Source organism: Emys orbicularis, chromosome 1 (genome assembly GCF_028017835.1).
Source record: "Emys orbicularis isolate rEmyOrb1 chromosome 1, rEmyOrb1.hap1, whole genome shotgun sequence".
Taxonomy (NCBI): Eukaryota; Metazoa; Chordata; order Testudines; family Emydidae; genus Emys; species Emys orbicularis.
The window spans coordinates 372985179-373004710 of record NC_088683.1 but is presented as its reverse complement, the minus strand read 5'-3'; the positions used below and the strand labels follow the sequence as shown (position 1 = coordinate 373004710).

Here is a 19532-nt window from a genome sequence, read left to right as displayed (position 1 = left end):
AGCAAGGGGTTTTGTCAATGGTCTCCACAGTGAGGGGGTGGGACTCAGTGTCCCTGGGTGTTGCTGGTTTAACGAGGGGAGGGGAGAGGGAGTTCGTTGTTGCAGAGGACCGGAGAGGGATAGCTTAGTGGTTTGGGCATTGGCCTGCTAAACCCCGGGTTGTGAGCTCAGTCCTTGAGGGGGCCACTTAGGGATCTGGGGCAAAATCAGTACTTGGTCCTGCTAGTGAAGGCAGGGGGCTGGACTTGATGACCTTTTGGAGTCCCTTCCAGCTCTATGGGAGAGGTATATCTCCATTAATTTAACTTAGACTCCAGCCAATGGCCTGGAGAATGGAGACCCCAGCAACCGGTGACCGGGAGGCCCAGCTCAGGAGTCGCAGCCGGTTCTGGCCAGTGGGAGGACAATGGGCTACGGAGAGAGAACCCCGGTAACCTGCCGGTTCCAGCCAGAGGGACCAGAGGACAGAAGAGGGGAGAGGAGGCCCAGGCGACCTGTTTCCCTGGAGAGAAGACAATGGACGGAGGCGAGGCCTTGGGCCGGTGATCTCAGATGCCCAGCTGGGAAGCAGGGGGGCTCAGGGCTGGAGAGGGGGAGCAGGCAGAGCCCACCTGGATGCTGGGAGACTGGGATGTGCTGGGCTGAGGGAGGCCAGGCCTGAGGTCTGGAGAGTTTCCTGTGCTGGGTTCAATGCTCAATAAACCCTCCTGTGTGACACTGGCTGAGAGTCGATCAGGGCGGGGGGGGGGCATTATTCCCTTTGGGGGGGTGGAGGCCCCAGGGGTCCAGAGCGAGTGGACTCCCTGAGGGGGCCCACGGCAGAGACAGACGTGCTAAGGCTCAGAGAGGTGGGGCTCCAGGAGGTGGAGGGGCCTGACCCCGGGAGAAAGTGGACCCCCGAGAAGGGCTGTCGCACTGAAGGGGGTCCCCCCCCCCATGGACCGCACGGGGCCACGAGTGGGCAGGACCTGGGAGTCGGTGACACCAGGCTCCCCCACCTCAGCAGCCTGGCCCTGCTCTGCACTGGGGCCCGCCGGCCTCTCCGGGGGGGGGGCCTGGCAGGGGCCAGGAGCCGGCCCTTGTCCCTCACTGCCCGGGCGCAGCCCCCTGGCCCTCCCCGCTGGCGCCAGCCCAGCCCCGTGTCTCCCACTCCAGGTACTCGATGCGCAGGGCTAGCTTGAAGGCGCTGGACTCCAGCTCGGCCAACAGCCGGGCGAACTTGGTCTGCAGGGCGTCCAGCGCGTCCTCCAGGGCCCCCGTGCGCCGCTCGGCCTCCTGCTGGCGCGCGGTCTCCTCCGCCTCGGCGTTCACATCCAGCTTGTCCATGCCCAGCAGGATCTCCCGGCCCTTGGCCTCCAGCGCGGCCTTGGCGCTGGGGAACTCGCCCAGCACCTCCCGCAGGTCCTCCTTGGAGAGGCAGAACAGGTCTGAGTAGCCGATGCTCCGGATGTTGGCCGTGCGCCGGTTCCCCGACTTGTTCCCTGGGGAGACAGGACCTGCTGGGACCAAGACCCCCCACTCACCCCAGGGGTGCAGCCAGGCGAGCCCCCACATCCCAGCTGGGCCCGGCATGGTCAGGAGTGAGGGACACTGGCAGAGCTGGTCGGGCTGGAGGCAGGGCTGGGATAATGGGGGGGCTGTGGGTCAGGGCACTGGCAGAGCTGGGGGGAAGCCCACCCTAGGCTCCAGGAAGAGATAATGGGTGGGAGCAGGGGGCTGGAGGCAGAGCTGGGGGGAACAGGGGGTTGCAGGTCGGGGTGGGAGCAGGGGGCTGCGGATCGGGAGCAGGCAGCTGCGGGGCATGAGCAGGGGCTGTGGGGCAGGAAGGGAGGAGGGGGGACAGGGTGGGGGGGAGCAGAGGGATGCGGGGCCGGAGCAGGGCCTGCGGGGCGGGCGGGAGCAGTGGGCGGGGGCAGGGGGCTGCAGTCGGGGCGGGAGCCGGCAGCCGGGCGTTACCCTTGATGTTGATGATGCTGATTTCGCCGAAGTACAGCCCCTCGCCCAGCACGGCGAAGTGCGTGCGCCCGTCGTCGCCCACCACGGCCAGCTGCCCCTCGCGGATGAAGTACATCTCCCGCCCGATGTCGCCCTTCCGGCACACGTACTCGCCCGGGCTGTAGACCTGGGGCCGCAGCTTGAGTACCAGCTCCTCCAGCAGGCCCCGCTCGCAGGTCTGGAAGAGCTGCACCTTGCGCAGTGTGGCCAGGTGCACGCTCACCGCCACCTCGGCCCGCAGCCGCTCGGGCAGGTGCTGCAGGACCTGCTGCTCGTTGGTCACCTTCTTGTTGAGCTGCAGGTGCTGGTGCCAGCGGGCCACGCGGGTCTCCAGGCGCCGGCCCACGCGCTGCAGACGCAGGTAGCCCTTCAGCCGCTCGGCGTCGGGGTAGAAGGCGGCCTCGGCCGTGCTCATGCTGGAGATGACGGAGCTCATGCTGCCCATGATGGTGGCGAAGCCCATGACAGCCAGCAGGAAGCCGGCCACCATGAAGAGGAACTCCTCCTGGCGCTGGGGCGGGGGCGTGTCGCCCACGGTGGTGAGCACCAGCGTGGAGAAGTAGAAGCTGTAGAGGTACTGGCGCAGCGGGCGGGCGAAGCCGGGCCGGCTGTGGTTGGGGTACACCCAGCTGTCCGCCCCGTAGCCGATGGCGCCCGAGAGCGCGTAGTAGACGCAGGCGTTCCAGTGGATGGTGACGAAGACGTAGAGCATGAGCTTGGCGATGCGGAAGGCGTGGGGGTAGGCCGTGCGCGTCTCCCGCCGGTCGAAGGCCTCGAAGAGGCGCGGCGTACGCAGGAATCGGTTGGCCCGCACGGCCGGCACGTGCAGCCCCAGCCGCAGGTACAGCAGGTCGGTGGGCAGCACCGAGGCCACGTCCCACGGCAGGTGTGCGGAGCGCAGGTAGCGCCGGGAGATCTGGGCCCGGTCCCTCACCAGGATGCCCTGCTCCAGGAACCCTGCGGAGGGGGGGCAGACGGGGCGGGGGGCTGAGCACAGGCCCCCACAGCTCTGTGCATGCGCCCCATGCAGGGCTCCGGGGGGGGTCCCGGGGGTCGGTGTTTGCTAAGGGCGTCTCCCCCAGGGCTGGGGGTGCAGCTGGGGCAGAGCCCAGCATGTCCCGGGGCTGGGGGCTCTCTGGGGGGCTCAGAGAAGCATCCCAAGCCCCCGGCACCAGCTCTGGCCTTGGCACTGGTTCCTCCCGGGCACGGTGCGGCCCAGGGTGCTGGGCCTGCAGCCTCCTGCGTGCCGAGGGTGACAGTGTGGCCTGTGCAGACTACGAGTCCCAGCATGCACCGCTCTGTGCTCAGCTGGGGCATTGGGGTCTGGGAGTAGCGGTGCATGCTGGGAACTGCAGTCCCCATGGGAAAGAGAATAAGGTGATCGGCCCCGGGTGCTGATGCCTGGGGACAAGCTGCCAGCACTTCCCCCCCGCCCAGCCAGGCCGGGTCCCCAGGGTCCCCTCTCGGAGTCACTGCCCAGCCAAAGCCCCCAAACCCCATGTGTGACGAAGTGGGGCAGGGGGGCTGGGTGCAGCGGGCGGGGGCAGGGGGGCAGTGGGGCTGGGCATGGCGGGCGGGGGGCTGGAGGGCAGGGGGGCAGTGGGGCTGGGCATGGCGGGCGGGGGGCTGGGAGACAGTGGGGCCGGGCGCGGTGGGCAGGGGGGCAAGGGGCGGGCGGGGGCAGGGGGCTGGGGGCTGGGCTCAGTGGGCCGGGGGGTTGGGGGCAGGGGGCTGGGGGGGGCCTCAGTGGGCTGGGGGCAGTTGGGCTGGGCTCAGTGGGCTGGGGGCAGTTGGGCTGGGTGTGGCAGGTGGGGGCAGGGGGCGTGGGGAGGGTGGGGGCTAGGGGGCAGTGGGGCTGGGCACGGTGTGACGAACTGGGAATGCTCGTAATGTTTTCTTTGAATACTATGTGGGTGCCTGTGACGCAGGAGGGAGTGGGGAGTGTTGGCTGGGGAAGGTTGCAGGGGGGTTTGGCTGGGACGGTCTGTATTGGGGATGGGAGACTGGCCTTGAGGGAGGAGACCTGAGCACGTAACATGAGAACCAGGATGGGGGGTTGGAGGCCAGGTGACACCTCTGCCCGGGTGTGACGTTCTGAGTATAATATAATATTTCATTGAAAGGTGACAAGGCCAGAAAGAGTTAATTAACTCACCGACTGACCTGACCCATGGCCGAACTTTAGAGACTGGTTAGGAAGAACTGTAAATGAACAGAGCTTTGAAATGCAGCCGGCATTGTTAGAGGTAGAAGGGGAGGTGTTTGCTCAGGGCTTGTGATGTAAGCAAACCAGTCTTGTCTATTGCTATAGCTTTAATTCAAAGATCAAAAAAGGAATGTTAACATTTAGGATCAGAGGGGTAGCCGTGTTAGTCTGAATCTGTAAAAAGCAACAGAGGGTCCTGTGGCACCTTTAAGGGCTGGTCCACACTGGGGCAGGGGATCGATCTAGGAAACGCAACTTCAGCTACGAGAATAGCGTAGCTGAAGTCGACGTTTCCTATATCGAACTAAAAGTACTTACTTCGGGTCCACGCGGCGCAGGCAAGCTCCCCCGTCGACAGCGCTTCCTCCTCTCGGCGAGCAGGAGTTCCGCAGTCGACGGGGGAGCGCTTCTGGGATCGATCTATTGCGTCCAGATGAGACGTGATAAATCGATCCCAGAAGATCGATCTCTACCCGCCGAATCAGGCGGGTAGTGTGGACCAGCCCTAAGACTAACAGAAGTATTGGGAGCATAAGCTTTCGTGGGTAAGAACCTCACTTCTTGCATCTGAAGAAATGAGGTTCTTACCCACGAAAGCTTATGCTCCCAATACTTCTGTTAGTCTTAAAGGTGCCACAGGACCCTCTGTAACATTTAGGATGATACTTGAGTGAAATAGTATTATTGTCTATATGTCTCTTTGAAGGTTGTGGTAACCTGTATCTGAACTGTTTAATGGATAAATTACCGTGTGCTAATTGCCAGGATGTTTAGGAGAAGGAAAGTTGAGCCTAATGTTTTCTCAGGGCAAAAGGCTGCTGGAAATGTATAAGAACCCTGGGACATGATCCTACTTCATCTCAGATCTGCTTTGGGTTTCAAGAGGGGGAAACCTTAAGCCATAAGGATTGAGATCCCCAGTCACTGACTGGAGTCACCCTGAACATGGACATTGGACGCGGCACTCACAGGTGTGGAAGCGCAGCGGGCAGGGGGCTGAGGGGCAGTGGGGCGTGGCGCGGCGTGGCGGGTGGGGGGCTGGGAGCAGTAGGGCTGGGCACGGTGGGCGGGGGCTGGGGGGGCAGGGCCGTGGCACTCACCGGTGTGGAAGCGCGGCGAGTGGGGGGCTGGGAGCAGTGGGGCGCGGCACGGTGGGCGGGGGCTGGGGGGCAGGGGGGCACGGCTGCAGCTCTCACCGGTGTGGAAGCGCGGCGGGCAGGGGGTTGAGAGGCAGTAGGGCTGGGCTCGGAAGGCGGGGGCTGGGGGGCAGGGCCGCGGCACTCACCGGTGTGGAAGCGCGGCCGGTGGGGGGCTGGGAGCAGTAGGGCGGGGCGCGGCGGGCAGGGCCGCAGCACTCACCGGTGTGGAAGCGCGGCGGGTGGGGGGCTGAGGGGCAGCGGGGCATGGCGCGGCGTGGCGGGGGGGGGGCTGGGAGCAGTAGGGCTGGGCGCGGCGGGCGGGGGCTGGGGGGCACGGCCGCAGCACTCACCAGTGTGGAAGCGCGGCGGGCAGGGGGCTGAGCGGCAGTAGGGCTGGGCTCGGCAGGTGGGGGCTGGAGGGCAGGGAGCTGGGGGGCAGGGCTGCAGCACTCACCAGTGTGGAAGCGCGGCGGGCAGGGGGCTGAGGGGCAGTAGGGCTGGGCTCGGCAGGCGGGGGCTGGAGGGCAGGGAGCTGGGGGGCAGGGCCGCGGCACTCACCGGTGTGGAAGCGCGGCGGGCAGGGGGCTGAGGGGCAGTAGGGCTGGGCTCGGCAGGCGGGGGCTGGGGGGCAGGGCCGCGGCACTCACCGGTGTGGAAGCGCACTGCGATGTCCAGCAGGTAGAGCAGGTCACTCAGGTAATCCAGGCTCAGCCACAGGGCCACGTGCTGCTGCTGCACCGCGGGGAAGCAGGACCTGTGAGGGAATGAGCCAGTGCATCACCCCGGTGCCCAGGACTGCAGCCCCTGCTGGGCACAGGCGCCTCCTTCCCCTCCTGGCGTGGACACCCCCCACCCTGCCCGGGGGGCACTCGGCTCGTGGGCTCGGTTGCAGCTGGGGCAGGCGCCTGTGACGATGCGGTTCTGGCGGGACCCAACTGAGAGTGCCAATTCAGGAAAAATTGCTTAAACAGGGCAGTTACAGCCCAAGGCTGCGGTTTTTCCACCTCTAAGGCAAACCAAACCAGCCAGACTAAGAGGACTTCGGTCTCACCCCACTGGCTAACCGCAAGTCTCACAAGCAATTTCCTTAGACACTCCAGTTTCCCAGTATCACCACCAGTGCCACTCGTTATGGGGACAAATGGTTATGAAAACCAAGACCCCAGTAAAAGAAAAAGGTTCTCCTGATCCCAAAGGATCAAGCCCCAGACCCAGGTCAATATACAAATCCGATCTTACCCACAAATCACGCTGTTGCCAATCCTTTAGAATCTAAAATCTAAAGGTTTATTCATAAAAGGAAAAAGATAGAGATGAGAGTTAGAATTGGTTAAATGGAATCAATTACATACAGTAATGGCAAAGTTCTTGGTTCAGGCTTGCAGCAGCGATAGAATAAACTGCAGGTTCAAATCAAGTCTCTGGAATACATCCCCCGCTGGGATGGGTCCTCAGTCCTTTGTTCAAAGCTTCAGCTTGTAGCAAAGTTCCTCCAGAGGTGTGAAGCAGGATTGAAGACAAAATGGAGACGAGGCCTCAGCCTTATATAGTCTTTTCCAGGTGTAAGAACACCCCTTTGTTCTTACTGTGGAAAATTACAGCAAAATGGAGCCTGCAGTCACATGGGCCAGTCCCTGCATACTTTGCTGAGTCTGAAGGCATATTGGCCTTCTCTCAATGGGTCCATTGTATAGCTGATGGTCCTTAATGGGCCATCAAGCAGGCTAGGCAGAGCTAACACCAGCTTGTCTGGGATGTCACCCAGAAGCATAGCATGTTTGCCATACAGACAGTATAGAGCCAATATTCATAACTTCAACTACATCACTGATACACACATACAGACAGCATAATCATAACCAGTAATCCATAACCTTGTCTTAGACACCCCATTTGACCCCCTTTATACAAGATTTGGGTGCCACTACAGGACCTTGTTGCAACAATGATCTATATGGTCCCAGTTTATGTCAATAACGTCACACCCTCGACGCAAAATGGATGCAGGAAGGGATGACACAAACATCCCTGACTACATCCCAAGAGCTCCCCATCCTGGGTTCTGTCTCACTACAGCTAGTATTGGGTTAGAAGCCATACCAGTGTATAACAGAAATGGTTTATCAAAATCATGTTCAACAACATGATTGAACCTCTTTACAAACTCAAGGTAAAACTTAGTTAGAACAATAGTGGATTAGATCTGCTCTTGCAGCATGGTTCCTGTATGTCTCATGTGATCTTGCCAAGAGCTAAAGAAAACAGCTACTTTATCCATACAAGTTCTGGCAAATGTTTGGAACCCAATTAACATCAAGTTAATGTAGATATTAATGTTGTTTATAGTACAGGAATCTTGGCATTTAGCCATGAAAGCAATATGGTAGTGTGCCTCACTTTCCCTTTTTTATACAGCACATTAGGTCTGGAATGGCTTTTCCCCTGTGAAAAGTTCCAATATTGTTTACAGGCATTAACTGTGAAACATCAGTATAACAAGGCCTTTTATCATAACGTGTGTTCTCATGTATTCCTTTTAACATGTTCAAGGGATTCTCCAAAAGATTAGGCACATTGTACATTTTTACAGTTTGTGGCAATAGCAACACATTTGTTACAAAATTTACCATTAGCAATAACAACAAGTTCATGGCAAGTGTCCATCTACAATCATGTTTGTCATGGCACACCTTTGGCTCAATACCATTGGAGTTTGGGCACTTTAGGGTTAACCTGTGGCTTCCCTTTGCAAAATTCAGTTTTCTCTTTCCTCCTTGTCCTGCCGGATCAAACCCTGATTTCTCTTGCTTAACAGAATTCACTGGCTGATGGGGTGGGCTCTCTGTGCTAACAGCTATTAGCAAGTCCTTCCTCTCCCAGCCAGGCAAGTAATTTGCACTACCCCAGACCAGAGCCAGTCCACCAGTTTTCATATTCGTAACTGCTATCATTTCCAAGGCTGGACTCTGTCTTAAAGAGATACCACACAAATCTAAAGAGTCTGAGGATGAGAGTTTGCTTGCTCTCCCCTGCATCCTCAAGCATTTAGCCTTAAAACTGCTGTGCTCTGACACATCAGTAACCAAATCTGTCCTCAGACCCTGAAGCACAAACTGCTCATTTAAAGAATCAGAACGGAGACATTCCTGTTCCAACACCATTGTCTCCCCAACACGTTGGCCCCACACAGCCACTTGTTTATAGGGCTGCCTCAATTCCTTAACAACTTTTACTTCCTCTGAGACCTTCTCAAAGCTACCCACACTGGATCTTTCGAAAGGAAAGTCAGTGGATCCATTCACAACAGACAACTTCTGGCTGTTAGGAACTGAAACTTCCTTGATTAAATCATTCTCACACCCTTCAGTTGCAGGGAACTGCTTGCACAGATTACCATGAGGATTCCTTTCCTCAGGAGCTTTTCTAAGCAGCAATTCACCCCTCACAGAAATTCTGCCCTTACCCTCTTCACCTAGGGCTTGCTCTAAAGGAACACTTTCCTGAGCAACAACAGACTCTGTCTGGGTCTTACTTACATCCAGGATCACCTTTGGCCCATCAGGCAGATTTCTACACAATCTCCTTTCAGGCAAACCCATAGACTCACTAGATGAAAGGTCAGAAGCATTCTCCTTTCCTTTGCCACACACAAGCTTAGGAATTTTTTCCTTTTTGCTACAAGTTGTTAAACTGTCAGTAGGTACTGTCACGGAGTATGGGGGACTCAGGGCCCTGCACCCCCGGCTTCCTGCGATTCACCATGACTCTCAGCCAGCCAGTAAAGCAGAAGGTTTATTTAGACGACAGGAATACAGTCCGAGACAGGTCTTGCAGGCGCAGACAACAGGATCCCCCCCAGTTAGGTCCATCTTGGGGTCCCAGAACGCCCCAGCCCTCTTGGGAGGTCAGAGCCCTGTCTGCCTCCCAGCCACATCACCAGCCCACTCCTGAAACTCTGCCTTCAGCAACCCCTCCCACAGCCTTCGTTCAGTTTCCTGGGCAAAGGTGTCACCTGGCCTTTAACCCCTCCCTGGGTTCTCATGTTACGTGCTCAGGTATTCTCTGTCGGTCAGTCTCCCATCCCCCAATGCAGACTATACTAGCCACACTCCCCTCTCAGCATTCAAAGACCACAGTAAGAACAGTCCCAGTTCGTCACAGGTACCACAACCAAATTACCTTTCTGCTCTCCTTGTGCCCTGGCTAGGGTATCACCCTGATTAGACAGAGCTGTTACACCCTTCTCCAACCACACATGAGCAACAGGCAAAATACAAGCACCAGAATTGTCTGGTCTCTGGGATTTTGCTAAGACACTAACTGGATGCAACTTAGTTACAGTGCCATTCTCCCCAGCAGACACAAACTTGGGACCATTTCCTTCCTGGGCTTTAGTTGAATCCAGAACCAACTCTGAGACAACTGCACTATTCTCAACCATCACAGGCTGAAAAGCACCCTCTGTCTGCTTCACAGACAAAGAAAAGTTGGAGACGCATTTTCCTTTACTAGACACACAGTTTGGGATTTCATTTCCCTTGTCCCAACACACCGGGCTGTTCACAGACAACTGCTTGGAGACTGGGGTAGCTTCCTCCATAGGCAAGTCAATAACCCTGACAGACACAGGCACATTTCCTTCACTGTCACTATTCTTCACACAGGAAACAGGTAAGGTATGGGGACACTCATCTTCCACTCTCCTTGCCTTCCCAAACTGCTGACTAGATAAAGCCATCAGCTCACAAGACTGCCTAGGCTCATCCAAAATCTCCTTGTTCTCCTCTCCCTTTGCTTGATCTAATTCCAGATTTATTTCTGAGACATTAGACAGACATTCAGAAACTTCATTCACAGCCAAACAGCTACTTTCCAAAGACAAACTTTTGGAGAAACCCTCCATAGGCACAACCTTAGGATCAATCCTCTCCTGTGCCTGGTTTGTGTTAACTTGACTGACCATAGCTTTAATATCATTTCCAATCATAATATCCTTAGGGATTGTGTCTTTTACTCCCACAACCATGGTGCCCTCAAATCCCTTCCATTTCAGGTGGCTTTTAGCCAAAGGCACCCGGACAAAATACTCAGATAAGGCTACAACAGTTACATCTTCACCTGGCAAATAATCTTCCTTCCTGACAAGACTTGCTTTAACCAAAGAGATATCTGCTGCGGTGTCCCTCCATGCCATACACCTTACTCCATTCACTTCTGCACTGCTAATAAACTCTGCATTATTTCCCCCATATTTAGCTTTAATGTGAGTTTTAAGGTCAAATTCTTCAGAGACCACAGAAACAGCATTTGCACACAGGGCAATAGAGCTGGGCTCTGTGTAGCTTGCCTGTGAGTTTATAACAACAGGGTTAGCATTTGCCGTGGCATTTGGGGTTCCTGGTTTTGGACTGCCCTTCAGTGTCGGGCAGTCTGGTCTCATGTGGCCCAGCATACCACAGTGATAGCATGTAACCTGTTCCGTCCTGGGATGTGAGTTCCTACCCTCCGGGCCCCCTTGAACTCCTTTAGAAGAGTCAGGTTTACTTTTAAATCCTTCCCTCCTCTTGAACTGGGGAGAATGGTGATTAGTTTTCCCCGGGGTTTTACACCCTTCTCGAGCCCTGTTTTGGGTATGGGCATCCGCAATCTCTGCTGCCCGTAGGACCGACTCGGGGTCCCTGTCACACACAGCTGCTCTCACATGGTCAGGCACAATGTCTAAGAACTGTTCCAAAGTTATTAAATCCAGCAGTTTTTCAAAACTCCCATGTGCCTTGGCTCCCATAACCCACTTTTTAACAAAACCCCTCAGCTTATGAGCACATTCTACAAAAGTACAATCATTAGACATCTTAAACTTTCTAAACTTAACTCTGTTAGATTCAGGAGTAACCTTGAACCGCCTTAACACAGAATCTTTAAACCACCCATAATCCAAGGCTTCTTGTTCCCCCAATTCATTAAATACCTCCCTGGCTTTTCCAGTCAGTCTGGTCAGCAGGACAGGCATTCGCTGACCCTCGGGGATCTGGTACAGATTGCAGAGGCGTTCAAAGGTAGACAAAAACTCCTCTATATCCTCAGTATCATTGTAAATGGGACACATCCTTTCCCAGTTTTTCTCATGGGGGGGGGGGAAGTGGAGTACCAGGTGGGGATGACTTCTCCGCTCTTCCATTACTTGGAGCTGAAGTCTGGCCGTCTCCTGTTCCATCTTGCGAGTCTCCTGTTCAGCAGCGAGCAGCTCTAGACGCCCCTTACGAGCTCTCTCTTCTCTCTCAGCAGCCTCCTTCTCTCTCTCTCTTTCTAATTCTGCTATTTTTTGCTTCTCCAGCAATCGAAGATCTGCTAGCTTCTGTTCATGCTCAAGTTGCAGTTTACTTGTTGCCTTTTGCACTCTAATTTTTTCTGCATCTTCTGTAGCCTCAGGTAAGGGCTGTGCTCTTGCCCCCTGATCACTGGCTATTAATAGATTTCTCAGTTCTTCCTTTGTAGCTTTCTTTCTAAAGCTTATCCTCTTTTCTGAACACAAATTTTCCAGGGCTTTTTTGCCAAGTCCCTCATATGCTCTTTGCTCAGCCATTGCAGCAGCTCTTTAACCAACAAAACTCTCAATCCCAAAATTCAAATGTGGATAGCGTGGGGTTCTGACCCAAAGCTTAATTGACCTGGTTCTGTGGATCCAAGCACGACTACGCCACTGTGACGATGCGGTTCTGGCGGAACCCAACTGAGAGTGCCAACTCAGGACAAATTGCTCAAACAGGGCAGTTACAGCCCAAGGCTGGGGTTTTTCCACCTCTAAGGCAAACCAAACCAGCCAGACTAAGAGGACTTCGGTCTCACCCCACTGGCTAACCGCAAGTCTCACAAGCAATCTCCTTAGACACTCCAGTTTCCCAGTATCACCACCAGTGCCACTCGTTATGGGGACAAATGGTTATGAAAACCAATACCCCAGTAAAAGAAAAAGGTTCTCCTGATCCCAAAGGATCAAGCCCCAGACCCAGGTCAATATACAAATCAGATCTTACCCACAAATCACGCTGTTACCAATCCTTTAGAACCTAAAATCTAAAGGTTTATTGATAAAAAAAAAAAAAGACAGAGATGAGAGTTAAAATTTGGGGGGGAGGGATAGCTCAGTGGTTTGAGCATTGGCTTGCTAAACCCAGGGTTGTGAGTTCAATCCTTGCAGGGGCCACTTAGGGATCTGGGGCAAAATCAGTACTTGGTCCTGCTAGTGAAGGCAGGGGGCTGGACTCGATGACCTTTCAAGGTCCCTTCCAGTTCTAGGAGATAGGATATCTCCTATAATTTAATTGGTTAAATGGAATCAATTACATACAGTAATGGCAAAGTTCTTGGTTCAGGCTTGTAGCCGCAATAGAATAAATTGCAGGTTCCAATCAAGTCTCTGGAATACATCCCCCGCTGGGATGGGTCCTCAGTCCTTTGTTCAAAGCTTCAGCTTGTAGCAAAGTTCCTCCAGAGGTATGAAGCAGGATTGAAGACAAGATGGAGATGAGGCATCAGCCTTATATAGTCTTTTCCAGGTGTAAGAACACCTCTTTGTTCTTACTGTGGAAAATTACAGCAAAATGGAGTCTGGAGTCACATGGGCCAGTCCCTGCATAATTTGCTGAGTCTCAAGGCATATTTGCCTTCTCTCAATGGGTCCATTGTATAGCTGATGGTCCTTAATGGGCCATCAAGCAGGCTAGGCAGAGCTAATCCCAGCTTGTCTGGGATGTCACCCAGAAGCATAGCATAAATTTGCCATACAGACAGTATAGAGCCAATATTCATAACTTCAACTACAAAACTGATACACAGATATAGACAGCATAATCATAACCAGTAAACCATAACCTTGTCTTAGACACCCCATTTGACCCCCTTTATACAAGATTTGGGTGCCACTACAGGACCTTGGTTGCAACAATGATCTATATGGTCCCAGTTTATGTCAATATCGTCACAGCGCCCCAGAGAGGCCGACACTAGGGCTGGCAGAGCTGTGCCACCAATGCCCCGTGCTAGGCCCTGGTCCCACCTGCCCGCTGGGGATGGCAGCGCTGTCCTGCTGGGGGTGGGGGATGCGGGAGGCGCTTGGACCTGTGGGGCCAGGGCCAGAGACAGGTAAAGGCCCCATGACCCGGAGCGGCGGGGAACTGACAGCCCGGGGGGCCCCTAGTGCATCCCCTCAGTCAGGGCCGGTGCAGCCACTAGGCGAACTAGGCAGTGGCCTAGGGGGGCAAGTGGTTGGGGGCGCCCAGGCCGTCCTCAGGCATAGGCAGCTGGTAGGGCACCCAACTGGTTTTCCTGTCCCTGTTCTGATAGGCTCTGAATCTAGTAGTTAAAAGAGAAACAGTCTCCAGCCGGCCAGACCTATTAGCAGAACCCTGAAACTGTTCCAGAGCCAGTCAAGGGGCAATGAAGACATTTAACAGGCATTTGCCAACCCCCAGGTATCTCCTATCAGTTTCTGAATGTACTGACAGAAACAGTTGTTCATGACTGTAATACTCAGAACGTGTCAGTCTACAGGACCTTAGTTTAAAATTTGCTTTAAAATATTTCATTAGTGAGTTGGTGAAGATTATAAAATGACATCTCTAAAAAATCCTAGCAGAGATTTTTAGATGCACAATCTAAAATGGGGGAGGGATAGCTCAGTGGTTTGGGCATTAGCCTGTTAAACCCAGGGTTGTGAGTTCAATCCTTGTGGGGGCCACTTAGGGATCTGGGGCAAAATCAGTACTTGGTCCTGCTAGTGAAGGCAGGGGGCTGGACTCAATGACCTTTCAGGGTCCCTTCCAGTTCTAGAAGATAGGATATCTCTATTAATAATCATCATCTTTAGCCTTAAATGCTGGGATCTTCAGACATATGGTTTTCTCAAAAGACCGCCCTTATCTAAAATACACATTTTAATTACTATAGTAAAAAAAACTTACTTCCAAAGTCTTCCTGTCCTTTCTGTCCATCCATTCCTCCCTTCACCCCCTCTCCCCCAACCCCCATTGAAAGAAGCAACAGCCCTTTGCTTCCAGATAGCTGGACAGAGTTTCCCTTTCTTTACTTCTGACTATCTAATGAACTAGTTTTAAGCAAAATCAGTACCTTAGTAAGATATAAAATCCTTTGTTATGCCTAAAATCTTTGGAAACATATTTTTTAAAGTTGGTGAAATTTCATAAACATGTGTATTGTTCTGGAGATCACACCCAGTAAATGAATGTTCCCTTTTTCTAAAAGCAATGAACATAGTTATGAACACACTAAACCTCTGTGACTGATTAATTTCAAATAATGCCTGTTTCAGTGAGTTAAATATGTTGTAATCTGGAATGATTACTTTATGAAGGCTTAAGAGTACATTTAAAATATAAAATCAGCTTAGAAATACTGATTAAGAAAATGTAAGACAGAGAAGAGCTGCATCATGCATTCCATAATATTTCATGTTGTATTCAGCAAGACAGCTGACTCGCCCTTACTACAAATTTTGCAGTATAAGGATTTTGCAAATAAATGTCTGACAATCTTCAGGGCATATCAAAAAACCTGTGACTGACATTTTTTATTCCCAAGTTTAGTGCTTTTAATTAGGTACCTTCTGCATGTCCATTCTGTGTGAGGGAGAGGGTACAGGGGTCTCTGCGGGGAACTGTGACTCTCCGCCACCGTGAGGCGGGCCGGGCGTCTTGTTGTTCTTTCTGCCCTGTCCCTCCGCCCCCGCCCCCGCTGGGCTGCAAGCTCAGGCTGCCATCGGGCATAGGGGGGGGCTGTGCACCCTCCAGGGGAGTTCAGGGGGCGGGGGGGGGGAACCTGGTCTGGGGAGCAGCCCCTGGGCACGGCTGGCCCCTGGGGTCTATAAAGGCTCGTTGGGATTTGCCCCTCAATGAACCGATGTTACGGGGGCGGGGGGGGGGGGGTGGGGTGGAAGTTTTGCCTAGGGCGTAAAATATCCTTGCACCGGACCTGCCCTCAGTCAGCTTGTCCCCCTGAACTCGGCTGGGCCAGTAACAACCCCCTCTCGGCCCACAGCCGCCCGCCCGGCCCTGGGATGCAGCCACCTCTGGGGTGGAGCTCAGCAGCTGGTAGCCGCGCACTGGAAGAGGACAGGAAGGAGGACACTGGGGTGAGGGAGCAGCAGCAGCCAGGACTCCTGGGTACTTGGCAGCCTCAGCACTAGGGGGCGATGCTGAGCTGCCTCCCGGGGCACGTGGGGCTGGAGAGGGACAGCGGATCTGGGGCGCCCCCATCAGTGCTGATCCCCTGGGCTGAACCCCCAGTGGTGCCCCCGCTGCCCCCCACAGCCCTGCCCCCACTGCCCCAGCCCTGCCCCCACTGCCCCCAGTCCTGCCCCCGCCGAACCCACAGCCCTGCCCCCGACGCCCCAAGTCCTGCCCCTGCCGCACCCACAGCCCCCAGCCTATGCCCCCACCTCCCCCAGCCTGTGCCCCCCAATGCCCCCCAGCCCAGGCGATGCTGAGCTGCCTCCCGGGGCACGTGGGGCTGGAGAGGGACAGCGGATCTGGGGCGCCCCCATCAGTGCTGATCCCCTGGGCTGAACCCCCAGTGGTGCCCCCGCTGCCCCCCACAGCCCTGCCCCCACTGCCCCAGCCCTGCCCCCGATGCCCCCCAGTCCTGCCCCCCTCCCCCAGCCTGTGCTCCAGTCGCCCCCCACAGCCCTGCCCCCACTGCCCCCAACCCTGCCCCCGACGCCCCCCAGTCCTGCCCCCCCTCCCCCAGCCTGTGCTCCAGTCACCCCCACAGCCCTGCCCCCGACGCCCCAAGTCCTGCCCCTGCCGCACCCACAGCCCCCAGCCCATGCCCCCACCTCCCCAGCCTGTGCCCCCGCTGCCCCCCACAGCCCTGCCCCCACTGCCCCCAGCCCTGCCCCCGACGCCCCCCAGTCCTGCCCCCCCTCGCCTAGCCTGTGCCCCAGTCGCCCCCACAGCCCTGCCCCCACTGCCCCCAGTCCTGCTCCCACCTCCCCCAGCCTGTGCCCCCGCTGCCCCCCACAGCCCTGCCCCCACTGCCCCAACCCTGCCCCCGACGCCCCCCAGTCCTGCCCCCCCAGGCCCAGCCTGTGCCCCAGTCACCCCCACAGCCCTGCCCCCACCTCCCCCAGCCTGTGCCCCAGTCACCCCCCGCAGCCCTACCCCCCACTGCCCCCAGCCCGTGCCCCCCAATGCCCCCCAGCCTGTGCCCCAGTCGCCCCCCACAGCCCTGCCCCCACTGCCCCCAGTCCTGCCCCCGCCGAACCCCAGGCCCATACCCCCACCTACCCGAGCCTGTGCCCCCGCTGCCCCCCACAACCCTGCCCCCACAGCCCCCAGCCCTGCCCCCGACGCCCCCAGTCCTGCCCCCCTCCCCCAGCCTGTGCCCCACTCACCCCCCACAGCCCTGCCTCCACTGCCCCCCAGCCCTGCCCCTGACGCCCCCAGTCCTGCCCCCACCTCCCCCAGCCTGTGCCACCGCTGCCCCCCCAGCCCTGCCCCCGACGCCCTCCAGTCCTGCCCCCCTCCCCCAGCCTGTGCCCCAGTCGCCCCCCACAGCCCTGCCCCCACTGCCCCCAGTCCTGCCCCCGCCGAACCCACAGCCCCCAGCCCATGCCCCCACCTCCCCCAGCCTGTGCCCCCGCTGCTCCCCACAACCCTACCCCCACTGCCCCCAGCCCTGCCCCTGACGCCCCCCAGTCCTGCCCCCCCTCCCCCAGCCTATGCCCCAGTCGCCACCCACAGCCCTGCCCCCACTGCCCCCCAGCCCTTCCCCCGACGCCCCCCAGTCCTGCCCCCACCTCCCCCAGCCTGTGCCCCAGTCGCCCCCCGCAGCCCTTCCCCCACTGCCCCCAGACCGTGCCCCCAATGTCCCCCAGTCCTGCCCCCCCTCCCCCAGCCTGTGCCCCAGTCACCCCCCACAGCCCTGCCCCCACTGCCCCCAGTCCTGCCCCCACCTCCCCCAGCCTGTGCCCCCGCTGCCCCCACAGCCCTGCCCCCACTGCCCCAACCCTGCCCCCGACGCCCCCCAGTCCTGCCCCCCTCCCCAGCCTGTGCCCCAGTCGCCCCCCACAGCCCTGCCCCCACAGTCCTGTCCCCCCTCCCCCAGCCTGTGCCCCAGTCACCCACCACAGCCGTGCCCCCACTGCCCCCAGCCCTGCCCCCGCCTCCCCCCCAGCCCTGCCCCCACTGCCCCCAGCCCTGCCCCCGCCTCCCCCACAGCCCTTCCCCCACTGCCCCCAGCCCTGCCCCCAACACCCCCCAGCCCTGCCCCCTCTCCCCCAGCCTGTGCCCCAGTCGCCCCCCACAGCCCTGCCCCCACTGCCCCAGCCCTGCCCCCGCCGCACCCACCTGCAGATCAGGATGACCCAGTTGTACAGGACGGGAAGCACCATGACGCTGAGCCACCAGTAGTGCACGTCCCCGGAGGGGTCCAGGACCCAGGTCCTTGGGGCACTGCTGCTGGGAGAGACACGGGGGTTAGCGCCCGGCACCGACTCTGAGCTCCCCGGGCTCTGGGGCGTCCACCCGCCGGCTGGCACCAGGGGCAGGGGAGGGCACCGATGGCTCCGTCACACAGACCCCCCGGCTCTGACCCCACCCCACCCGCGACGCAGGGCCAGGAGGGAAGCCCCCAGGCCCCAGATAGCCTGGCCCAGGCCCTGCAGCCTCTCCCCAGCATCCCGTGGGGCCAATTCCCCTCCCCTCCCCTGCACCCCCTGGGACCTGTCCCGGGACTGACACTGTCCGGGCCTCGCTCAGCGCGTGGGGCACCAGGGAGCTCTGCCCCACCCCACTCACCCCTCCGCAGGCCCCACCCCCGTGCTGGACTGTGCCGTGCTGATCAGCCCCCGCTTGCCGGCCTGCGGCTGGCGGCTCATCCTGGCGCTGGGCTGGGTGACGTGCCAGGCCTGTCCCTGTGAGCCTGGCCCAGAGCAGCGGCTCCTCCGGCAGCTCACGCTGGATCTTAGCAACCGAGCTGGGGCCCCACGGGGCCCCACGCACCTGAGCCCAGAGCCTGTGACTCTAAAGGCTCCAATGAGGCCAGGTGCCAGGCTGTAATGGCAGCCCCGGGGAGTGGGCAGGTTAGAACCACGGCAGGGCCCCTGAGGGCGGCATGCCACGCTGGCGGGAGGACCTCGCGCCCCCCCCAGCTAACAGGGCTGCCGCTGCCAGGCTGGCTCTCTGAGACAGGGCCTCACTGTGACCACGTGGGAATTTTCTGCCATGCGTGCCTCAGTTTCCCCACTGTACCTGGCATTGCTGCCCCGTGGGGGCAAAGGGGTTAAACGGCTGCTTGTGGGGCAGGACTTTGGTGTCCCTGCCTGGGTGCTAAGGCCTGGCTGAGACCGACCCAGCTTGGGAGGGTCTGTGGAGCCAGTGGGACCACCCTGTCACGGAGTGTGGGGGAGTCAGGGCCCTGCACCCCCCACTTCCTGCGATTCACCGGGACTCTCGGCCAGCCAGGAAAACAGAAGGTTTATTAGACGACAGGAACACAGTCCAAAACCGAGCTTGTAGGTACAGAAACCGGACCCCTAAGTCAGGTCCATCTTGGGGCCAGGGAGCCCGGACCCCGGGTCTGGGCCTCCCTCTCTTTCCCCAGCCAGCTCCAAACTGAAACTCTCCAGCCCCTCCTCTGGCCTTTGTCTCTTTCCCAGGCCAGGAGGTCACCTGATCTCTTTGTTCTCCAACACGTTCAGTGGGCACCTTTGCAGGGGAGGGGCCCAGGCCATCAGTGGCCAGGAGACAGGGTGTCGGCCCGTCTCTGTGCAGACAGCATCACACTGGTCTCCTAGGGCTCTGCAACAATCACACCCCCTGATCCCACCACCTAGAGACTTAAGACATGCATAGGGGAAACTGAGGCACCCACACAGTATTCAGAGAAAACAAAACTGAGGCACGCATGGCAGAAAATTCCCACGTGGTCACAGTGAGGCCCTGTCTCAGACAGCCAGCCTGGCAGCGGCAGCCCTGTTTTTGCGAACAGGGGCTGCTAACAGGGAGTTTCGCAAGGGAGTGTGGAAGGGGAGTGGGAAGGGGCGAGGGTCCCTTGCCAGTTCTATCTGTTTTCCCTTTATTCCCCTTAAAACCTAAAACTTCTTGCTTAAACAACCCTTTCAGCGGACAGGGGGCTGCAGACGGGAGTTTGACAGAGGGAGGCTTATGATGGTTAGG

At 57.8% G+C, this 19532-nt stretch overlaps 1 protein-coding gene across 1 annotated transcript; it reads right to left on the bottom strand.

Annotated features, from left to right (window-relative positions):
• Positions 1-1086: 1086 nt before the first annotated feature.
• CNGA4 (cyclic nucleotide gated channel subunit alpha 4) lies at positions 1087-18232 on the bottom strand. The gene is made up of 5 exons (XM_065398783.1): positions 18153-18232; positions 17703-17813; positions 5988-6094; positions 1957-2952; positions 1087-1481 (listed from the first exon to the last, which is right to left on the bottom strand). The coding sequence occupies exons 1-5, from the start codon at positions 18230-18232 to the stop codon at positions 1087-1089; spliced, it is 1689 nt and encodes a 562-aa protein (XP_065254855.1).
• Between the last annotated feature and the right edge of the window lie 1300 nt (positions 18233-19532).

Bases quoted from the DNA above. Each gene is read 5' to 3' on its own strand.
- CNGA4 (XM_065398783.1), bottom strand. From the start codon at position 18,232: ATGAGCCGCCAGCCGCAGGCCGGCAAGCGGGGGCTGATCAGCACGGCA. The intron at 2,953-5,987 runs GTGAGTGCCGCG...CCCCCTCCGCAG, and splicing joins CGCAGTGCGCTTCCACACCG to GGTTCCTGGAGCAGGGCATC. The intron at 1,482-1,956 runs GTAACGCCCGGC...CTGTCTCCCCAG, and splicing joins CAGCATCATCAACATCAAGG to GGAACAAGTCGGGGAACCGG.